Below are 24,322 nucleotides of genomic sequence, written 5' to 3' on the forward strand. Positions count from 1 at the left end.
AGACCAACGTCACATGTATGTCACATTTACGCGACAAAACAGGAAACTTTGCAGTCGAGTGTTTTTTTTTTTCAAGCATGGCTGGGGTAGATGGAGAAAAGAAATCGGTATTGGAGATGGTAAGTGTTGCGAACTACTTTATCGAACAGGGCATGAAAATATGCCTCTGAATAGTTGTCTGAAATGGTTCTCATGTGGTGCCATAATTCGGCAAAGGCAGCCTCATCGTGTAATGGCAGGCTGAGTTTTCCACGGTTCGTGTGGAAGAAGATTCACCGGCACTGGTCATGATTTGACTACAGTAGCGTTATGTCAGACCAGGTACTGTTAACTCAAATACACAATGTACATAATTATTTTAATTAAGCCTGATCCATACTGCCTGTGTTGCCAGTTATCTAGGGTTTGTTTTGACAACTCGTAAATGTAACCTGGAATTTAGACAGCGTCCACTGGGGGATGTTTCCATTATATTTAGTTTATTTAAAGGCAATTACACCTGTGTACGCTACTCTTCGTGGGGTACAGAAAAATTAAGGCAGTTTATACAATTTAAAAAAACATTACAATACATTCAGGCCCTCAAGCCACTTCTCCACCACTACCACATGTAACGGATGTGAACCAGGGTCCCTGGTTCGCGCCCGGGTATCGGCGAGGGGACGGTCTACTGTTACATTGATGCTGTTGACCCGGATCACTGGTTGCTGCGGAAAAGGAGGAGGTCAAAAGGGGGGTGAGTGTAACGGATGTGAAACGGCTAGCTTAGTTAGCGGTGGTGCCCGCAAAATAGTGTTTCAATTGGTGACGTCACTTGTTCTGAGACCTTGAAGTAGTGGTTCCCCTTGCTCTGCAAGGGCCGCGGCTTTTGTGGAGCGATGCTTCGTGGGTAACGATGCTTCGTGGGTGACTGTTGTTGATGTGTGCAGAGGGTCCCTGGTTCGCGCCCGGGTATGGACGAGGGGACGGTCTAAAGTTATACTGTTACACACATATCTACAGTACAACGCGTGTGTGTGTTCACTGTTCCATAAGGTGTATTTTTATGTTTTTTTATCTACTTGTACTGCTTGCATCAGTTACCTGATGTGGAATAGAGTTCCATGTAGTCATGGCTCTATGTAGTACTGTGTGCCTCCCATAGTCTGTTCTGGACTTGGGGACTGTGAAGAGGTCTCTGATGACATGTCTTGTGGGGTATGCATGGGTGTCCGAGCTATGGGCCAGTAGTTTAGACAGACGGCTTGATGCATTCAACATGTCAATACCTCTCATAAATACAAGTAGTGATGAAGTCAATCTCCTCCACTTTCAGCCAGGAGAGATTGACATGCATATTATTAATATTAGCTCTCTGTGTACATTCAAGGGCCAGCAGAGTTGCAAAGAAATAGCCATATGTCAGACTGGCCAATAAAAATAAAATATTAAGATGGGCAAAAGAACACAGACACTGGACAGAGGAACTCTGCGTAGAAGGCCAGCATCCCAGAGTCGCCTCTTCACTGTTGACGTTGAGACTGGTACTATTTAACGGGTACTATTTAATGAAGCTGCCAGTTGAGGACTTGTGAAGCGTCTGTTTCTCAAACTAGACTCTTATGTACTTGTCCTCTTGCTCAGTTGTGCCCCGAGGCCTCCCACTCCTCTTTCTATTTTGGTTAGAGACAGTTTGCGCTGTTCTGTGAAGGGAGTAGTACACAGCTTTGTACGAGATATTCCGTTTCTTGGCAATTTCTCACATGGAATAGCTTTCATTTCTGAGAACAAGAATAGACTGATGAGTTTCAGAAGAAATGTCTTTGTTTCTGGCCATTTTGAGCCTGTAATTGAACCCACAAATGGGCAGTTTTATTGTTTCTTTAATCAGGACAACCGTTTTCAGCTGTGCTAACATAATTGCAAAAGGGTTTTCTAATGACCAATTAGTCTTTTAAAATGATAAATGTGGATTAGCTAACACAACGTGCCATTGGAACATAGGAGTGATGGTTGCTGATAATGGGCCTCTGTACGCTTATGTAGATGAGATGGTCTGATGCGTGTGTAAATGAGATGGTCTGATACGTGTGTAAATAAGAACGGTCTGATACGTGTGTAAATGAGATGGTCTGATACGTGTGTAAATAAGAACGGTCTGATACGTGTGTAAATGAGATGGTCTGATACGTGTGTAAATAAGATGGTCTGATGCGTGTGTAAATGAGATGGTCTGATGCTGCACTTGAAGCATTTCTGAAACTGCTTTTTCAGGTTACTGACAGGCATCAATAAACTAACTGACTGGTAGATCTACCAAATCCCCATGGATAGATGATGAACTGAAAAACTGTATTGACTGAAAGGGATGATGATGGTGATGGTGATGGTGGTGGTGATGGTGGTGGTGATATGGGAATGGAAAATAAATCTGGCAACACAGCAGATTGGCAAACATACAGAGAAATCACGTAACTAAACAAAAAGAAGAAACTACTATGGAATAAAGATGCATTCTATAAGGAATGATAGTGAAAAGGAGTAGCTAGGCAGAGAAGCTAACTGAGTTCCATTGAGACTGATGGCTCATTCATAACAAAACCCTTTGATATTGCCAACCACTTTAATAATGATTTTGAGGAAAGTTAGGCATGACCTTCAAAACAACATGCTGATCCTTCATATTCCTGCATAACGGACCAAAATAATGAAAGATGAGCGCTGTAGTTTTCAATTTGTGTGGATGAGGTGAAGAAGATATTTGCTATCTATGAATTAGGACAAACCACCTGGAACTGAACTTGGATATTAAGTTGGTAGTGGAATACATTGCGATGCTATTTGGCACATCTTCTATCTAAGCCTAGAAGACGGGGTGTGCTCTTAGGCCTGGAAGGAGGCAAAGGTCATTACGCTGCACAAGAAAAATAAAAGCACCCTATATGGATTCCCATAATTTGCCTTATCATGGCTGGACAGTTACCTATCCAATATAACAGAGGGTTTTCTTTAATGGAAGCCTCTCTAATGCAAATTCAGTTGAATGTGGTGTACCGCAGGGCAGCCGGCTTGGGCCATTATTGTTTTCTGTGTCTCACTAATGACCTTCCACTGACCTTGAATAAAGCCTGTGTATCCATGTACGCTGTCAACTGAACAGTATAGATGTTGGCTGCAACAGTAAAATTGTTTTAGAATGGGTAACTAGCAACAGTGGTGTAAAGTGCTTAACTTGTTATGGCTGCAATCCCGTTAACGGGATAAGTGTCATCAACAACCGCTGAATAGCATAGCGCTACCTACATTCAATGAATGAGTTGTGAGTGAGTGAGTGTTGAGTGTTGGCAGCAGCCACTCAATGTTAGTGGTGGCTGTTTAACAGTCTGATGGCCTTGAGATAGAAGCTGTTTTTCAGTCTCTCGGTCCCAGCTTTGATGCACCTGTACTGACCTCGCCTTCTGGATGATAGTGGGATGAACAGGCAGTGGCTCGGGTGGTTGTTGTCCTTGATGATCTTTATGGCCTTCCTGTGACATCGGGTGGTGTAGGTGTCCTGGAGGGCAGGTAGTTTGCCCCTGGTGATGCGTTGTGCAGACCTCACTACCCTCTGTAGAGCCTTACGGTTGTGGGCGGAGCAGTTGCCGTACCAGGCGGTGATACAGCCCGGCAGGATGCTCTCGATTGTGCATCTGTAGAAGTTTGAGTGCTTTTGGTGACAAGCCAAATTTCTTCAGCCTCCTGAGGTTGAAGAGGCGCTGCTGCGCCTTCTTCACGATGCTGTCTGTGTGGGTGGACCAATTCAGTTTGTCTGTGATGTGTACGCCGAGGAACTTTAAACTTACTACCCTCTCCACTACTGGTCCATCGATGTGGATAGGGGGGTGTTCCCTCTGCTGTTTCCTGAAGTCCACAATCATCTCCTTAGTTTTGTTGACGTTGAGTGTGAGGTTATTTTCCTGACACCACGCTCCGAGGGCCCTCACCTCCTCCCTGTAGGCCGTCTCGTCGTTGTTGGTAATCAAGCCTACCACTGTTGTGTCGTCCGCAAACTTGATGATTGAGTTGGAGGCGTGCGTGGCCACGCAGTCGTGGGTGAACAGGGAGTACAGGAGAGGGCTCAGAACACACCTTTGTGGGGCCCCAGTGTTGAGGATCAGCGGGGTGGAGATGTTGTTGCCTACCCTCACCACCTGGGGGTGGCCCGTCAGGAAGTCCAGTACCCAGTTGCACAGGGCGGGGTCGAGACCCAGGGTCTCGAGCTTGATGACGAGCTTGGAGGGCACTATGGTGTTAAATGCCGAGCTGTAGTCGATGAACAGCATTCTCACATAGGTATTCCTCTTGTCCAGATGGGTTAGGGCAGTGTGCAGTGTGGTTGAGATTGCATCGTCTGTGGACCTATTTGGGTGGTAAGCAAATTGGAGTGGGTCTAGGGTGTCAGGTAGGGTGGAGGTGATATGGTCCTTGACTAGTCTCTCAAAGCACTTCATGATGACGGAAGTAAGTGCTAAGGGGCGTTAGTCGTTTAGCTCAGTTACCTTAGCTTTTTTGGGAACAGGAACAATGGTGGCCCTCTTGAAGCATGTGGGAACAACAGACTGGGATAGGGATTGATTGAATATGTCCGTAAACACACCAGCCAGCTGGTCTGCGCATGCCCTGAGGGCGCGGCTGGGGATGCCGTCTGGGCCTGCAGCCTTGCGAGGGTTGACACGTTTAAATGTTTTCCTCACGTCGGCTGCAGTGAAGGAGAGTCCGCATGTTTTGGTTGCGGGCCGTGTTAGTGGCACTGTATTGTCCTCAAAGCGGGCAAAAAAGTTATTTAGTCTGCCTGGGAGCAAGACATCCTGGTCCGTGACGGGGCTGGTTTTCTTCTTGTAGTCCGTGATTGACTGTAGACCCTGCCACATACCTCTTGTGTCTGAGCCGTTGAATTGAGATTCTACTTTGTCTCTATACTGACGCTTAGCTTGTTTGATTGCCTTGCGGAGGGAATAGCTACACTGTTTGTATTCGGTCATGTTTCCGGTCACCTTGCCCTGATTAAAAGCAGTGGTTCGCGCTTTCAGTTTCACGCAAATGCTGCCATCAATCCACGGTTTCTGGTTTGAGAGTGTTTTAATCGTTGCTATGGGAACGACATCTTCAACCCACTTTCTAATGAACTCGCTCACCGAATCAGCGTATTCGTCAATGTTGTTGTTTGACGCAATACGAAACATATCCCAGTCCACGTGATGGCAGCAGTCTTGGAGTGTGGAATCAGATTGGTCGGACCAGCGTTGAACAGACCTCAGCGCAGGAGCTTCTTGTCTTAGTTTCTGTCTGTAGGCAGGGATCAACAAAATGGAGTCGTGGTCAGCTTTTCCGAAAGGAGAGCGGGGCAGGGCCTTATATGCGTCGCGGAAGTTAGAATAGCAATGATCCAAGGTTTTTTCAGCCCTGGTTGCGCAATCGATATGCTGATACAATTTAGGGAGTTTTGTTTTCAGATTAGCCTTGTTAAAATCCCCAGCTACAATGAATGTAGCCTCAGGATATATGGATTCCAGTTTGCAAAGAGTCAAATAAAGTTTGTTCAGAGCCATTGATGTGTCTGCTTTGGGGGGAATATATACGGCTGTGATTATAATCGAAGAGAATTCCCTTGATAGATAATGCGGTCGACATTTGATTGTGAGGAATTCTAAATCAGGCGAACAGAAGGACTTGAGTTCCTGTATGTTGTTGTGTCCACACCACGTCTCGTTAACCATGAAGCATACGCCCCCGCCCCTCTTCTTACCAGAAAGATGTTTGTTTCTGTCGGCGCGATGCGTGGAGAAACCAGCTGGCTGCACCGACTCCGATAGCGTCTCTCCAGTGAGCCATGTTTCTGTAAAGCAAAGAACGTTACAGTCTCTGATGTCCCTCTGGAATGCTACCCTTGCTCGGATTTCATCAACCTTGTTGTCAAGAGACTGGACATTGGCGAGAAGAATGCTAGGGAGTGGTGCACGATGTGCCCGTCTCTGGAGTCTGACCAGAAGACCGCTTCGTTTCCCCCTTTATGAAGTAGTTTTTTTGGGGGTCGCCGGCTGGGATCCATTCCGTTGTCCTGGGTGAAAGGCAGAACACAGGATCCGCTTCGCGAAAGTCATATTCTTGGTCGTACTGATGGTGAGTTGACGCTGCTCTTATATTCAGTAGTTCTTCTCGACTGTATGTAATGAAACCTAAGATGACCTGGGGTACTAATGTAAGAAATAACACGTAAAAAAACAAAAAACTGCATAGTTTCCTAGGAATGCGAAGCGAGGCGGCCATCTCTGTCGGCGCCGGAAGTCAACTATTTTGTTTATCTTCGGATGTTTTCACTCACGAGACTCCCAGTTACACAGCAAATGTTCCTTTTGTTCCATAAAGATTATTTTATATCCAAAATACCTCCGTTTTTTTGGCGCGTTATGTCTAGAAATCCACAGGAAAGAGCGGTCACGACAACGCAGACAAATTCCAAATAGTTTCCATAATGTTCACAGAAACATGTCAAACGTTTTTTATAATCAATCCTCAGGTTGTTTTTAAAATATATAATCGATAATATATCAACCGCAAATGTCTTTCACAGTAGGAGAGGGAAAAGCAATAGCTGTCCAAACTGTTGCGCGAACAAAACTCATGTGACCATTTTACGCGATGTTATCTTTCTGGCTCATTTTTCAAAATAAAAGCCTGAAACTATGTCTGAAGACTGTTGCCACCTTGAAGAAGCGATAGGAAAAGTAATCTGGTTCATATCCCTTTAAATGGAGCAAAGGGAGGCTATGGAACATGGAGATTTCAAAATAGAAGCCACTTCCTGTTTTGATTTTCCTCAGGGTTTCGCCTGCAATATCAGTTCTGTTATACTCACAGACAATATTTTGACAGTTTTGGAAACTTTAGAGTGTTTTCTATCCAATACTAATAATAATATGCGTATATTAGCAACTGAGACTGAGGAGCTGGCCGTTTACAATGGGCACATTTTCATCCAAGCTACTCAATACTGCCCCTGCAGCCATATGAAGTTTTAAGTAAAAATACTTTAAAGTACTACTTAGGTAGTTTTTTGGGATATCTGTACTTTACGATTTATATATTTTCTTCACTACATTTGTAAAGAAAATCTTGTACTTTTTACTCTATTTTCCCTGACACCCAAAAGTACTCATTACATTTTGAATGCTTAGCAGGACCGGAAAATTATCAAATTCACACTATTATCAAGACTCAACTCTTGGTCATCCCTTGTGCCTCTGATCTGAAGGACTCACTGAACACATGCATCTTTTGTAAATTACATCTGAGTGTTGGAGTGTTCCCTTGGCTAAATTTTACATGTATGTTTGATACTTAAGTATATTTATAACCAAATACTTTTAGACTTTTACTCAAGTAATATTTTACTGGGTAAATTTCACTTTAAGAAAACCGGGGTGTATAGTAATAGTTTATAGAGTATGGTGTTTATAGACAGTAGAAAAGGTGTGGACGGCAGTAGTTATATGGGATGATTAACTAGACTACAGTGTAGAAATAAGTGGGTAAAACAGTATCTATTAGTGTTGAATGACTACGTACATAGATTGCTGCCCTGAGGTGCAGGGTAGAGTACCGGGTGTTAGCCGGCTAGTGACTAAGGTTCAGGGTAGAGTACTGGGAGGTGGCTGTTTAAGGGTCTGATGGTTGTATCTGTGTCTCCAGGTGCAGGCTGATGGAACAGACGAAGGCTGTGTGACGTTTGTTCTTCATGAGGAGGATCACACTCTGGGGAACTCTCTACGTTACATGGTTATGAAGAGGTTAGTCCCTGACCCTTAACCTCTAACCCTAACTCCCTCTGCTACAACATCATCGAGAGGTTAGTCCCTGACCCTTAACCTCTAACCCTAACTCCCTCTGCTACAACGTCATGAAGAGGTTATTACCTAACCCCTAACTCCCTCTGCTACAACATCATGGAGAGGTTATTACCTAACCCTAACTCCCTCTGCTACAACATCATGGAGAGGTTATTACCTGACCTCTAACCCCTAACCTCTAACCCCTAACTCCCTCTGCTACAACATCATGGAGAGGTTATTACCTGACTTCTAGCCCCTAACTCCCTCTGCTACAATGTCATGAAGAGGTTATTACCTAACCCCTAACTCCCTCTGCTACAACGTCATGGAGAGGTTATTACCTGACCTTTAACCCCTAACCTCTAACCCCAACTCCCTCTGCTACAACATCATGGAGAGATTATTACCTGACCTCTAACCCCTAACTCCCTCTGCTACAACGTCATGGAGAGGTTATTACCTGACCTCTAGCCCCTAACTCCCTCTGCTACAATGTCATGAAGAGGTTATTACCTGACCCCTAACCTCTAGCCCCTAACTCCCTCTGCTACAATGTCATAAAGAGGTTATTACCTGACCCCTAACCTCTAACCCCTAATTCCCTCTGCTACAACATCATGGAGAGGTTATTACCTGACCTTTAACCCCTAACCCCAACTCCCTCTGCTACATCGTCATGGAGAGGTTATTACCTATCCCCTAACCTCTAACCCCTAATTCCCTCTGCTACAACATCATGGAGAGGTTATTACCTGACTTCTAGCCCCTAACTCCCTCTGCTACAATGTCATGGAATGGTTATTACCTGACCTCTAGCCCCTAACTCCCTCTGCTACAATGTCATGGAGAGGTTATTACCTGACCTCTAACCCCTAACTCCCTCTGCTACAACATCATGGAATGGTTATTACCTGACCTCTAGCCCCTAACTCCCTCTGCTACAATGTCATGAAGAGGTTATTACCTGACCTTTAACCCCTAACCTCTAACCCCAACTCCCTCTGCTACAACATCATGGAGAGATTATTACCTGACCTCTAACCCCTAACTCCCTCTGCTACAACGTCATGGAGAGGTTATTACCTGACCTCTAACCCTAACTCCCTCTGCTACAACGTCATGGAGAGGTTATTACCTGACCCCTAACCTCTAACCCCTAATTCCCTCTGCTACAACGTCATGGAGAGGTTATTACCTGACCCCTAACCTCTAACCCCTAATTCCCTCTGCTACAACATCATGGAGAGGTTATTACCTGACCTTTAACCCCTAACCCTAACTCCCTCTGCTACATCGTCATGGAGAGGTTATTACCTGACCTTTAACCTCTAGCCCCTAACTCCCTCTGCTACAACGTCATGAAGAGGTTATTACCTGACCTTTAACCCCTAACCTCTAACCCCCAACTCCCTCTGCTGCAACATCATGGAGAGGTTATTACCTGACCTCTAACCCCTAACTCCCTCTGCTACAATGTCATGGAGAGGTTATTACCTGAACTTTAACCCCTAACTCCCTCTGCTACAACGTCATGGATAGGTTATTACCTGACCTTTAACCTCTAACCCTAACTCCTCTGCTACAACATCATGGAATGGTTATTACCTGACCTCTAGCCCCTAACTCCCTCTGCTACAATGTCATGAAGAGGTTATTACCTGACCTTTAACCCCTAACCTCTAACCCCAACTCCCTCTGCTACAACATCATGGAGAGATTATTACCTGACCTCTAACCCCTAACTCCCTCTGCTACAACGTCATGGAGAGGTTATTACCTGACCTCTAACCCTAACTCCCTCTGCTACAACGTCATGGAGAGGTTATTACCTGACCCCTAACCTCTAACCCCTAATTCCCTCTGCTACAACGTCATGGAGAGGTTATTACCTGACCCCTAACCTCTAACCCCTAATTCCCTCTGCTACAACATCATGGAGAGGTTATTACCTGACCTTTAACCCCTAACCCTAACTCCCTCTGCTACATCGTCATGGAGAGGTTATTACCTGACCTTTAACCTCTAGCCCCTAACTCCCTCTGCTACAACGTCATGAAGAGGTTATTACCTGACCTTTAACCCCTAACCTCTAACCCCCAACTCCCTCTGCTGCAACATCATGGAGAGGTTATTACCTGACCTCTAACCCCTAACTCCCTCTGCTACAACGTCATGGAGAGGTTATTACCTGAACTTTAACCCCTAACTCCCTCTGCTACAACGTCATGGATAGGTTATTACCTGACCTTTAACCTCTAACCCTAACTCCTCTGCTACAACATCATGGAGAGGTTATTACCTGACCTCTAACCCCTAACTCCTTCTGCTACAACGTCATGGAGAGGTTATTACCTGAACTTTAACCCCTGACCTCTAACCCCAACTCCCTCTGCTGCAACATCATGGAGAGGTTATTACCTGACCTCTAATCCCTAACCCCCTCTGCTACAACGTCATGGAGAGGTTATTACCTGACCTTTAACCTCTAACCCTAACTCCCTCTGCTACAACGTCATGGAGAGGTTATTACCTGACCCCTAACCTCTAACCCTTAACCCTAACTTAAAACCCTAATTTAACCCTAACCTCTGACCTCTAACCCTAACTTCCTCCGCTTCATGATCAGGTTAGTCCTTGACACCCTAACCTCTGACCCTTAACCCTGGGCAACCAAGCTCCTCTGATACAGGGCCATAATCCAGGCCTTGCCCCTAGCCCCTGCTCCACAGCCACCAGCCACCATTGAGATGTGTTGTTGTCAGTAGGTGTCCACCTTGCCATTAGTTGGGCTTGGTTTATCCTTGGTTATATTGCTCCCTCCTATGTAATGCCTCACCATAGTGATGGGTCTTACTGTGTGTAATGGTCTGTTTCTGCTGTGTGTTTAGCCTGGATGTAGACTTCTGTGGTTACAGCATCACTCACCCCTCTGAGAGCAAAATCAACTTCCGCATCCAGACCCGAGGTACGTAGGAGACAACTCTCCTCCACCCTCTGTTCTTCTCTCCTCCACCCTCTGTTCTTCTCTCCTCCACCCTCTGTTCTTCTCTCCTCCACCCTCTGTTCTTCTCTCCTCCACCCTCTGTTCTTCTCTCCTCCACCCTCTGTTCTTCTCTCCTCCACCCTCTGTTCTTCTCTCCTCCACCCTCTGTTCTTCTCTCCTCCACCCTCTGTTCTTCTCTCCTCCACCCTCTGTTCTTCTCTCCTCCACCCTCTGTTCTTCTCTACTCCACCCTCTGTGCTTCTCTACTCCACCCTCTGTTCTTCTCTCCTCCACCCTCTGTTCTTCTCTCCTCCACCCTCTGTTCTTCTCTCCTCCACCCTCTGTTCTTCTCTCCTCCACCCTCTGTTCTTCTCTCCTCCACCCTCTGTTCTTCTCTCCTCCACCCTCTGTTCTTCTCTCCTCCACCCTCTGTTCTTCTCTCCTCCACCCTCTGTTCTTCTCTCCTCCACCCTCTGTGCTTCTCTCCTCCACCCTCTGTTCTTCTCTCCTCCACCCTCTGTTCTTCTCTCCTCCACCCTCTGCCCTGTGTTCTTCTCTCCTCCACCCTCTGTGCTTCTCTACTCCACCCACTGCCCTGTGTCTTTCTCTCATCCACCCACTCTGCCCTGTGTCTTTCTCTCCTCCACCCACTCTGCCCTGTGTCCTTCTCTACTCCACCCTCTGCCCTGTGTCCTTCTCTCATCCACCCACTCTGCCCTGTGTCTTTCTCTCCTCCACCCACTCTGCCCTGTGTCCTTCTCTCCTCCACCCACTGCCCTGTGTCCTTCTCTCCTCCACCCACTGCCCTGTGTGCTTCTCTCCTCCACCCACTGCCCTGTGTCCTTCTCTACTCCACCCTCTGCCCTGTGTCCTTCTCTACTCCACCCTCTGCCCTGTGTCCTTCTCTCCTCCACCCACTGCCCTGTGTCCTTCTCTCCTCCACCCACTGCCCTGTGTCCTTCTCTCCTCCACCCACTGCCCTGTGTCCTTCTCTCCTCCACCCACTGCCCTGTGTCTTTCTCTCCTCCACCCACTCTGCCCTGTGTGCTTCTCTCCTCCACCCACTCTGCCCTGTGTCTTTCTCTCCTCCACCCACTCTGCCCTGTGTCTTTCTCTCCTCCACCCACTGCCCTGTGTGCTTCTCTCCTCCACCCACTGCCCTGTGTCTTTCTCTCCTCCACCCACTCTGCCCTGTGTCCTTCTCTCCTCCACCCACTGCCCTGTGTCCTTCTCTACTCCACCCTCTGCCCTGTGTCCTTCTCTACTCCACCCTCTGCCCTGTGTCCTTCTCTACTCCACCCTCTGCCCTGTGTCCTTATCTACTCCACCCTCTGCCCTGTGTCCTTCTCTACTCCACCCTCTGCCCTGTGTCCTTCTCTACTCCACCCTCTGCCCTGTGTCCTTCTCTACTCCACCCTCTGCCCTGTGTCCTTCTCTACTCCACCCTCTGCCCTGTGTCCTTCTCTCCTCCACCCACTGCCCTGTGTCCTTCTCTACTCCACCCTCTGCCCTGTGTCTTTCTCTCCTCCACCCACTCTGCCCTGTGTCCTTCTCTACTCCACCCTCTGCCCCGTGTCCTTCTCTACTCAACCCTCTGCCCTGTGTCCTTCTCTACTCCACCCTCTGCCCTGTGTCCTTCTCTACTCCACCCTCTGCCCTGTGTCCTTCTCTACTCCACCCTCTGCCCTGTGTCCTTCTCTACTCCACCCTCTGCCCTGTGTCCTTCTCTACTCAACCCTCTGCCCTGTGTCCTTCTCTACTCCACCCTCTGCCCTGTGTCCTTCTCTACTCCACCCTCTGCCCTGTGTCCTTCTCTACTCCACCCTCTGCCCTGTGTCCTTCTCTACTCAACCCTCTGCCCTGTGTCCTTCTCTCCTCCAGCCACTCTGCCCTGTGTCCTTCTCTCATCCAGCCACTCTGCCCTGTGTTCTTCTCTCATCCACCCACTCTGCCCTGTGTTCTTCTCTCCTCCACCCACTCTGCCCTGTGTTCTTCTCTCCTCCACCCACTCTGCCCTGTGTGTAACACAACTACTTGCTGACATGCCTAATAGAAATCCCCAGTCAGCATGTTTCCTGTCGGTCTACATACTGCAGTAACGACAGCATGTCATTCTATTGGTGGGATGTAGCCACTAGCCTCCACAGCTTTTACAAACTATGACCTGTATGTGTCGGTATGTGTGTGTCTCTCTCTGTGTGTGTGTCTCTCTCTGTGTGTGTGTGTGTCTCTGTGTGTGTGTGTGTGTCTCGCTGTGTGTGTGTGTCTCGCTGTGTGTGTGTGTCTCTGTGTGTGTGTGTGTGTGTGTGTGTGTGTCTCTGTGTGTGTGTGTCTCTGTCTGTTCCAGGTGGGGTTCCAGCTGTGGAACCTTTGAGAAGAGGACTGAATGAGCTCAGTGATGTCTGTCAACACGTCCTCAACACCTTCCAGGTACCACCATCCTTCCAACCCAGGGTCTGTGGGGTCAGGGTCAGGTACCACCATCCTTCCAACCCAGGGTCTGTGGGGACAGGGTCAGGTACCACCATCCTTCCAACCCAGGGTCTGTGGGGACAGGGTCAGGTACCACCATCCTTCCAACCCAGGGTCTGTGGGGACAGGGTCAGTTATAACAGTAGTGGGGACAGGGTCAGTTATAACAGTGGTGGGGACAGGGTCAGTTATAACAGTGGTGGGGACAGGGTCAGTTATAACAGTGGTGGGGACAGGGTCAGTGGGGACAGGGTCAGTTATAACAGCAGTGGGGACAGGGTCAGTTATAACAGTAGTGGGGACAGGGTCAGTTATAACAGCAGTGGGGACAGGGTCAGTTATAACAGTAGTGGGGACAGGGTCAGATATAACAGTAGTGGGGGCAGGGTCAGATATAACAGTAGTGGGGACAGGGTCAGATATAAACAGTAGGTTGGTGGGGACAGGGTCAGTTATAACAGTAGTGGGGACAGGGTCAGTTATAACAGTAGTGGGGGCAGGGTCAGATATAACAGTAGTGGGGACAGGGTCAGATATAACAGTAGTGGGGACAGGGTCCGTTATAACAGTAGTGGGGACAGGGTCAGATATAAACAGTAGGTTGGTGGGGACAGGGTCAGTTATAACAGTAGTGGGGACAGGGTCAGTTATAACAGTAGTGGGGGCAGGGTCAGATATAACAGTAGTGGGGACAGGGTCAGATATAACAGTAGTGGGGACAGGGTCAGATATAACAGTAGTGGGGACAGGGTCAGATATAACAGTAGTGGGGACAGGGTCAGATATAACAGTAGTGGGGACAGGATCAGTTATAACAGTAGTGGGGACAGGGTCAGATATAACAGTAGTGGGGGCAGGGTCAGATATAACAGTAGTGGGGACAGGGTCAGTTATAACAGCGGTGGGGACAGGGTCAGTTATAACAGCAGTGGGGACAGGGTCAGTTATAACAGCAGTGGGGACAGGGTCAGTTATAACAGTGGTGGGGACAGGGTCAGTTATAACAGCAGTGGGGACAGGGTCAGTTATAACAGCAGTGGGGACAGGGTCAGTTATAACAGTGGTGGGGACAGGGTCAGTTATAACAGCAGTGGGGACAGGGTCAGTTATAACAGTAGGTTGGTGGGGACAGGGTCAGTTATAACAGTAGTGGTGACAGGGTCAGCTGTAACAGCAGTGGGGACAGGGTCGGTTATAACAGCAGTGGGGACAGGGTCAGTTATAACAGTAGGTTGGTAGGGACAGGGTCAGTTATAACAGTAGTGGGGACAGGGTCGGTTATAACAGCAGTGGGGACAGGGTCAGTTATAACAGTAGGTTGGTAGGGACAGGGTCGGTTATAACAGCAGTGGTGACAGGGTCAGCTGTAACAGCAGTGGGGACAGGGTCGGTTATAACAGCAGTGGGGACAGGGTCAGTTATAACAGTAGGTTGGTAGGGACAGGGTCGGTTATAACAGCAGTGGGGACAGGGTCAGATATAAACAGTAGGTTGGTGGGGACAGGGTCAGTTATAACAGTAGTGGGACAGGGTCAGTTATAACAGCAGTGGGGACAGGATCAGTGGGGACAGGGTCAGTGGGGACAGGGTCAGTTATAACAGTGGTGGGGACAGGGTCAGTTATAACAGCAGTGGGGACAGGGTCAGTTATAACAGTAGGTTGGTGGGGACAGGGTCAGTTATAACAGTAGTGGTGACAGGGTCAGCTGTAACAGCAGTGGGGACAGGGTCGGTTATAACAGCAGTGGGGACAGGGTCAGTTATAACAGTAGTGGGACAGGGTCAGTTATAACAGCAGTGGGGACAGGATCAGTGGGGACAGGGTCAGTGGGGACAGGGTCAGTTATAACAGTAGTGGGGACAGGGTCAGTTATAACAGCAGTGGGGACAGGGTCAGTGGGGACAGGGTCAGTTATAGCAGCAGTGGGGACAGGGTCAGTTATAACAGCAGTGGGGACAGGGTCAGTTATAACAGCAGTGGGGACAGGGTCAGTGGGGACAGGGTCAGTTATAACAGTAGTGGGGACAGGGTCAGTTATAACAGCAGTGGGGACAGGGTCAGTTATAACAGCAGTGGGGACAGGGTCAGTTATAACAGCAGTGGGGACAGGGTCAGCTGTAACAGCAGTGGGGACAGGGTCAGCTGTAACAGCAGTGGGGACAGGGTCAGCTGTAACAGCAGTGGGGACAGGGTCAGCTGTAACAGCAGTGGGGACAGGGTCAGTTATAACAGTAGTGGGGACAGGGTCAGTTATAACAGTAGTGGGGACAGGGTCAGTTATAAACAGTAGGTTGGTGGGGACAGGGTCAGTTATAACAGTAGTGGGGACAGGGTCAGTTATAACAGCAGTGGGGACAGGGTCAGTTATAACAGTAGTGGGGGCAGGGTCAGATATAACAGTAGTGGGGACAGGGTCAGATATAACAGTAGTGGGGACAGGGTCAGTTATAACAGCAGTGGGGACAGGGTCAGATATAACAGTAGTGGGGACAGGGTCAGATATAACAGTAGTGGGGGCAGGGTCAGATATAACAGTAGTGGGGACAGGGTCAGTTATAACAGTAGTGGGGACAGGGTCAGATATACCAGTAGTGGGGACAGGGTCAGATATAACAGTAGTGGGGACAGGGTCAGATATAACAGTAGTGGGGACAGGGTCAGATATAACAGTAGTGGGGGCAGGGTCAGATATAACAGTGGGGACAGGGTCAGATATAACAGTAGTGGGGGCAGGGTCAGATATAAACAGTAGGTTGGTGGGGACAGGGTCAGTTATAACAGTAGTGGGGACAGGGTCAGTTATAACAGTAGTGGGGACAGGTTCAGATATAACAGTAGTGGGGGCAGGGTCAGATATAACAGTAGTGGGGACAGGGTCAGTTATAACAGCAGTGGGGACAGGGTCAGTTATAACAGCAGTGGGGACAGGGTCAGTTATAACAGCAGTGGGGACAGGGTCAGTTATAACAGTAGGTTGGTGGGGACAGGGTCAGTTATAACAGTAGTGGTGACAGGGTCAGCTGTAACAGCAGTGGGGACAGGGTCAGCTGTAACAGCAGTGGGGACAGGGTCAGTGGGGACAGGGTCAGTTCTAACAGTAGTGGGGACAGGGTCAGTTATAACAGCAGTGGGGACAGGGTCAGTGGGGACAGGGTCAGTTATAGCAGCAGTGGGGACAGGGTCAGTTATAACAGCAGTGGGGACAGGGTCAGTTATAACAGCAGTGGGGACAGGGTCAGTGGGGACAGGGTCAGTTATAACAGTAGTGGGGACAGGGTCAGTTATAACAGTAGTGGGGACAGGGTCAGTTATAACAGCAGTGGGGACAGGGTCAGTTATAACAGCAGTGGGGACAGGGTCAGTTATAACAGCAGTGGGGACAGGGTCAGTTATAACAGTAGGTTGGTAGGGACAGGGTCAGTTATAACAGTAGTGGTGACAGGGTCAGCTGTAACAGCAGTGGGGACAGGGTCAGCTGTAACAGCAGTGGGGACAGGGTCAGCTGTAACAGCAGTGGGGACAGGGTCAGCTGTAACAGCAGTGGGGACAGGGTCAGTTATAACAGTAGTGGGGACAGGGTCAGTTATAACAGTAGTGGGGACAGGGTCAGTTATAACAGCAGTGGGGACAGGGTCAGTTATAACAGCAGTGGGGACAGGGTCAGTTATGACAGTAGTGGGGACAGGGTCAGTTATAACAGTAGTGGGGACAGGGTCAGTTATAACAGCAGTGGGGACAGGGTCAGTTATGACAGTAGTGGGGACAGGGTCAGTTATAACAGCAGTGGGGACAGGGTCAGTTATAACAGCAGTGGGGACAGGGTCAGTTATGACAGTAGTGGGGACAGGGTCAGTTGTAACAGCAGTGGGGACAGTGTCAGTTGTAACAGCAGTGGGGACAGGGTCAGTTATAACAGCAGTGGGGAAAGGGTCAGTTATAACAGCAGTGGGGACAGGGTCAGTTATAACAGTAGTGGGGACAGGGTCAGTTATAACAGCAGTGGGGACAGGGTCAGTTATAACAGCAGTGGGGACAGGGTCAGTAGGGACAGGGTCAGATATAACAGTAGTGGGGACAGGGTCAGTTATAACAGCAGTGGGGACAGGGTCAGTTATAACAGCAGTGGGGACAGGGTCGGTTATAACAGTAGTGGGGACAGGGTCAGTGGGGACAGGGTCAGTGGGGACAGGGTCAGTTATAACAGTAGTGGGGACAGGGTCGGTTATAACAGCAGTGGGGACAGGGTCAGTTATAACAGTAGTGGGGACAGGGTCCGTTATAACAGCAGTGGGGACAGGGTCAGATATAAACAGTAGTGGGGACAGGGTCAGATATAAACAGTAGGTTGGTGGGGACAGGGTCAGTTATAACAGCAGTGGGGACAGGGTCAGTTATAACAGTAGTGGGGACAGGGTCCGTTATAACAGTAGTGGGGACAGGGTCCGTTATAACAGTAGTGGGGACAGGGTCAGTTATAACAGCAGTGGGGGACAGGGTCAGTTATAACAGCAGTGGGGACAGGGTCAGTTATAACAGTAGTGGGGACAGGGTCCGTTATAACAGTAGTGGGGACAGGGTCTGTTATAACAGTAGTGGGGACAGGGTCAGTTATAACAGCAGTGGGGACAGGGTCGGTTATAACAGTAGTGGGGACAGGGTCAGTGGGGACAGGGTCAGTGGGGACAGGGTCAGTTATAACAGTAGTGGGGACAGGGTCGGTTATAACAGCAGTGGGGACAGGGTCAGTTATAACAGTAGTGGGGACAGGGTCCGTTATAACAGCAGTGGGGACAGGGTCAGATATAAACAGTAGTGGGGACAGGGTCAGATATAAACAGTAGGTTGGTGGGGACAGGGTCAGTTATAACAGCAGTGGGGACAGGGTCAGTTATAACAGTAGTGGGGACAGGGTCCGTTATAACAGTAGTGGGGACAGGGTCCGTTATAACAGTAGTGGGGACAGGGTCAGTTATAACAGCAGTGGGGGACAGGGTCAGTTATAACAGCAGTGGGGACAGGGTCAGTTATAACAGTAGTGGGGACAGGGTCCGTTATAACAGTAGTGGGGACAGGGTCTGTTATAACAGTAGTGGGGACAGGGTCAGTTATAACAGCAGTGGGGACAGGGTCGGTTATAACAGTAGTGGGGACAGGGTCAGTGGGGACAGGGTCAGTGGGGACAGGGTCAGTTATAACAGTAGTGGGGACAGGGTCGGTTATAACAGCAGTGGGGACAGGGTCAGTTATAACAGTAGTGGGGACAGGGTCCGTTATAACAGCAGTGGGGACAGGGTCAGATATAAACAGTTGTGGGGACAGGGTCAGATATAAACAGTAGGTTGGTGGGGACAGGGTCAGTTATAACAGCAGTGGGGACAGGGTCAGTTATAACAGTAGTGGGGACAGGGTCCGTTATAACAGTAGTGGGGACAGGGTCCGTTATAACAGTAGTGGGGACAGGGTCAGTTATAACAGCAGTGGGGGACAGGGTCAGTTATAACAGCAGTGGGGGACAGGGTCAGTTATAACAGCAGTGGGGACAGGGTCAGTTATAACAGTAGTGGGGACAGGGTCCGTTATAACAGTAGTGGGGACAGGGTCTGTTATAACAGTAGTGGGGACAGGGTCAGTTATAACAGCAGTGGGGGACAGGGTCAGTTATAACAGCAGTGGGGACAGGGTCAGTGGGGGACAGGGTCAGTTATAACAGCAGTGGGGACAGGGTCAGTGGGGACAGGGTCAGTTATAACAGCAGTGGGGGACAGGGTCAGTTATAACAGTAGTGGGGACAGGGTCCGTTATAACAGTAGTGGGGACAGGGTCAGTTATAACAGCAGTGGGGGACAGGGTCAGTTATAACAGCAGTGGGGACAGGGTCAGTGGGGGACAGGGTCAGTTATAACAGCAGTGGGGGACAGGGTCAGTTATAACAGCAGTGGGGACAGGGTCAGTGGGGACAGGGTCAGTTATAACAGCAGTGGGGGACAGGGTCAGTTATAACAGCAGTGGGGGACAGGGTCAGTTATAACAGCAGTGAGGACAGGGTCAGTTATAACAGCAGTGGGGACAGGGTCAGTTATAAAAGCAGTGGGGGACAGGGTCAGTTATAACAGTAGTGGGGACAGGGTCAGTTATAACAGTAGTGGGGACAGGGTCAGTGGGGACAGGGTCAGTTATAACAGTAGTGGGGACAGGGTCAGTTATAACAGTAGTGGGGACAGGGTCAGTTATAACAGCAGTGGGGGACAGGGTCAGTTATAACAGCAGTGGGGACAGGGTCAGTGGGGACAGGGTCAGTTATAACAGTAGTGGGGACAGGGTCAGTTATAACAGCAGTGGGGACAGGGTCAGTGGGGACAGGGTCAGTTATAACAGCAGTGGGGACAGGGTCAGTTATAACAGCAGTGGGGGACAGGGTCAGTTATAACAGTAGTGGGGACAGGGTCAGTTATAACAGCAGTGGGGACAGGGTCAGTTATAACAGCAGTGGGGACAGGGTCAGTTATAACAGCAGTGGGGACAGGGTCAGTGGGGACAGGGTCAGTGGGGACAGGGTCAGTTATAACAGTAGTGGGGACAGGGTCAGTTATAACAGCAGTGGGGACAGGGTCAGTTATAACGGCAGTGGGGACAGGGTCAGTTATAACAGCAGTGGGGACAGGGTCAGTGGGGACAGGGTCCGTTATAACAGTAGTGGGGACAGGGTCAGTTATAACAGTAGTGGGGACAGGGTCAGTTATAACAGTAGTGGGGACAGGGTCAGTTATAACAGCAGTGGGGACAGGGTCAGTGGGGACAGGGTCCGTTATAACAGTAGTGGGGACAGGGTCAGTTATAACAGTAGTGGGGACAGGGTCAGATATAACAGTAGTGGGGACAGGGTCAGTTATAACAGTAGTGGGGACAGGGTCAGTTATAACAGCAGTGGGGACAGGGTCAGTTATAACAGCAGTGGGGACAGGGTCAGTTATAACAGCAGTGGGGACAGGGTCAGTTATAACGGTAGTGGGGACAGGGTCAGATATAAACAGTAGGTTGGTGGGGACTGTTAGATGTTATTTACGATTAGATCTCTGCTGTTAAACTGATAGATGTACCTTAGCATCTGCTGTGTTATTGGGTTAACGTGTGTGTGTGTGTGTGTGTGTGTAGAGGAGTGTGAGTGAGTTCAGGTCACAGCAGGAGGACGTCATGGATTGAGGAGCCCACTGCTGACCCAGCGGGACCGTTGACGGGATATGAAACATACAACTCTGTATTTCTATCCTAATGCTGTACATTGTTGATAGATAAATGATTTATTTCCCAATGCACCAATATGTTGTATTAATATTGGAGGAGTATCCTGTCGGCATGACATTCTGTTTGTCTAAACTTTAGTAAAGTGTTTTATCAGAGAGTTGACTTGTTTGTCGTGACTGGTGTGATTTATAATTCCAGTAATCAGATGAATGTGTGTCGCAAATGGCACCCTATTCCCTATATAGTGCACTACTTTAGACCAGAGCACCCTATTCCCTATATAGTGCACTACTTTAGACCAGAGCCCTATTCCCTATATAGTGCATTACTTTAGACCAGAGCACCCTATTCCCTATATAGTGCATTACTTTAGACCAGAGCACCCTATTCCCTAAATAGTACATTACTTTAGACCAGAGCCCTATTCCCTAAATAGTGCATTACTTTAGACCAAAACACCCTATTCCCTATATAGTACATTACTTTTGACCAGAGCCCTATTCCCTATATAGTACATTACTTTTGACCAGAGCACCCTATTCCCTATATAGTGCATTACTTTAGACCAGAGCACCCTATTCCCTATATAGTACATTACTTTAGACCAGAGCACCCTATTCCCTATATAGTGCACTACTTTTGATCAGAGCACCCTATTCCCTATATAGTACATTACTTTTGACCAGAGCACCCTATTCCTTATATAGTTCACTAGTTTTGACCAGGGCACCCCTATTCCCTATATAGTACATTACTTTTGACCAGAGCACCCTATTCCCTATATACAGTGCCTTGCGAAAGTATTCGGCCCCCTTGAACTTTGCGACCTTTTGCCACATTTCAGGCTTCAAACATAAAGATATAAAACTGTATTTTTTTTATGAAGAATCAACAACAAGTGGGACACAATCATGAAGTGGAACGACATTTATTGGATATTTCAAACTTTTTTAACAAATCAAAAACTGAAAAATTGGGTGTGCAAAATTATTCAGCCCCCTTAAGTTAATACTTTGTAGTGCCACCTTTTGCTGCGATTACAGCTGTAAGTCGCTTGGGGTATGTCTCTATCAGTTTTGCACATCGAGAGACTGAATTTTTTTCCCATTCCTCCTTGCAAAACAGCTCGAGCTCAGTGAGGTTGGATGGAGAGCATTTGTGAACAGCAGTTTTCAGTTCTTTCCACAGATTCTCGATTGGATTCAGGTCTGGACTTTGACTTGGCCATTCTAACACCTGGATATGTTTATTTTTGAACCATTCCATTGTAGATTTTGCTTTATGTTTTGGATCATTGTCTTGTTGGAAGACAAATCTCCGTCCCAGTCTCAGGTCTTTTGCAGACTCCATCAGGTTTTCTTCCAGAATGGTCCTGTATTTGGCTCCATCCATCTTCCCATCAATTTTAACCATCTTCCCTGTCCCTGCTGAAGAAAAGCAGGCCCAAACCATGATGCTGCCACCACCATGTTTGACAGTGGGGATGGTGTGTTCAGCTGTGTTGCTTTTACGCCAAACATAATGTTTTGCATTGTTGCCAAAAAGTTCAATTTTGGTTTCATCTGACCAGAGCACCTTCTTCCACATGTTTGGTGTGTCTCCCAGGTGGCTTGTGGCAAACTTTAAACAACACTTTTTATGGATATCTTTAAGAAATGGCTTTCTTCTTGCCACTCTTCCATAAAGGCCAGATTTGTGCAATATACCACTGATTGTTGTCCTATGGACAGAGTCTCCCACCTCAGCTGTAGATCTCTGCAGTTCATCCAGAGTGATCATGGGCCTCTTGGCTGCATCTCTGATCAGTCTTCTCCTTGTATGAGCTGAAAGTTTAGAGGGACGGCCAGGTCTTGGTAGATTTGCAGTGGTCTGATACTCCTTAGATTTCAATATTATCGCTTGCACAGTGCTCCTTGGGATGTTTAAAGCTTGGGAAATCTTTTTGTATCCAAATCCGGCTTTAAACTTCTTCACGACAGTATCTCGGACCTGCCTGGTGTGTTCCTTGTTCTTCATGATGCTCTCTGCGCTTTTGACGGACCTCTGAGACTATCACAGTGCAGGTGCATTTATACAGAGACTTGATTACACACAGGTGGATTGTATTTATCATCATTAGTCATTTAAGTCAACATTGGATCATTCAGAGATCCTCACTGAACTTCTGGAGAGAGTTTGCTGCACTGAAAGTAAAGGGGCTGAATAATTTTGCACGCCCAATTTTTCAGTTTTTGATTTGTTAAAAAAGTTTGAAATATCCAATAAATGTCGTTCCACTTCATGATTGTGTCCCACTTGTTGTTGATTCTTCATAAAAAAATACAGTTTTATATCTTTATGTTTGAAGCCTGAAATGTGGCAAAAGGTCGCAAAGTTCAAGGGGGCCGAATACTTTCGCAAGGCACTGTAGTACATTACTTTTGACCAGAGCACCCTATTCCCTATATAGTACATTACTTTTGAGCAGAGCACTCTATTCCTTATATAGTTCACTAGTTTTGACCAGGGCACCCCTATTCCCTATATAGTACATTACTTTTGACCAGAGCACCCTATTCCCTATATAGTACATTACTTTTGACCAGAGCACCCTATTCCCTATATAGTGCACTACTTTTGATCAGGGTCCATAGGGTTCCATGTGGAGAGCTGTCTCCCTACAGAGGAACAGACATCAACACCACTTCCTGAAACCATTCTGTAGGATCTGGGCTCAGTTCACCTGGAGTCTGTTGGTGCAGTTAAACTCACAGAACGCTGTTGTGTTGAATGTTTTCCAGACTCTTAACGGATATCAGAGGTTTATTGGTTGTGTACACATTTTGCAGATGTTATCGCAGGTGCAGCAAAATGCTAATGTTTCTAGCTCAAACAGTGCAGTATACCTAACAATACAAAAAAATACACACCTCATAATTAAAGGATTTAAGAAATATCAGAACGAGCTAAGTCAGTCAGTGCATTCAGAAAGTATTCAGACTTTTTCCACATTTTGTTACGTTAGTCTTATTCTAAAATGTATAGATAAATACAAATCCTCAGTCATCTACACACAATACCCCATGATGACATCACAATACCCCGCGATGACATCACCATACCCCATGATGACATCACAATACCCCATGATGACATCACCATACCCCATGATGACAAAGAAAAAACTTGCAACTGTGTCAAAAATAAACAGATACTGTATATACGTGAGTATTCAGACTCTGCTATGAGACTCAAAATTGAACTCTGGTGCCTCCTGTTTCCATTGATCATCCTTGATGTTTCTGCAACTTTATTGGAGTCCACCTGTGGTAAATTCAATTGATTTGGAAATTGATTTGGAAAGAAATACAGGTTGAAGGAATTGTCCGTAGAGCTCCGAGACAGGATTGTGTTGAGGCACAGACCTGGGGAAGGGTACCAACACATTTCTGCAGCATTGAAGGTCCCCAAGAACACAGAGGCCTCCATCATTCTTAAATGGAAGAAGCTTGGAACCACCAGTACTCTTCGTAGAGCTGGCCGTCCAGATAAACTGATCAATCGGGGGAGAAGGGTCTTGGTCAGGGAGTTGACCAAGAACCCGATGGACACGCTGACCGAGCTCTAGACTTCCTCTATGGAGATGGGAGAATCTTCCTGAAGGACAACCGTTTCTGCAGCACTCCACCAATCAGGCCTTTATGGTAGAGTGGCCAGAAGGAAGCCACTCCTCAGTAAAAGACACAGCCAGCCTGCGTGGAGTTTGCAAAAAGGCACCTAAAGGACTCTGGCCATAAG

General features: G+C 47.7%; 1 protein-coding gene across 1 annotated transcript; it reads left to right on the forward strand.

Moving 5' to 3' along the window:
* The first annotated feature begins 50 nt into the window (after positions 1–50).
* On the forward strand, positions 51–20,706 carry polr1d (RNA polymerase I and III subunit D). Its single transcript, NM_001160585.1, is given in 5 exon segments — positions 51–119; positions 7,708–7,805; positions 10,736–10,812; positions 13,178–13,260; positions 20,456–20,706. Coding segments are annotated over 5 exon segments (348 nt in total). The 5' UTR covers positions 51–77; the 3' UTR covers positions 20,504–20,706.
* The last annotated feature ends 3,616 nt before the right edge of the window (positions 20,707–24,322 follow it).

The sequence above is a fragment of the Oncorhynchus mykiss genome, chromosome 14, assembly GCF_057628025.1.
Source record: "Oncorhynchus mykiss isolate SJ-2025 chromosome 14, ASM5762802v1, whole genome shotgun sequence".
In the NCBI taxonomy this organism is placed as follows: Eukaryota; Metazoa; Chordata; class Actinopteri; order Salmoniformes; family Salmonidae; genus Oncorhynchus; species Oncorhynchus mykiss.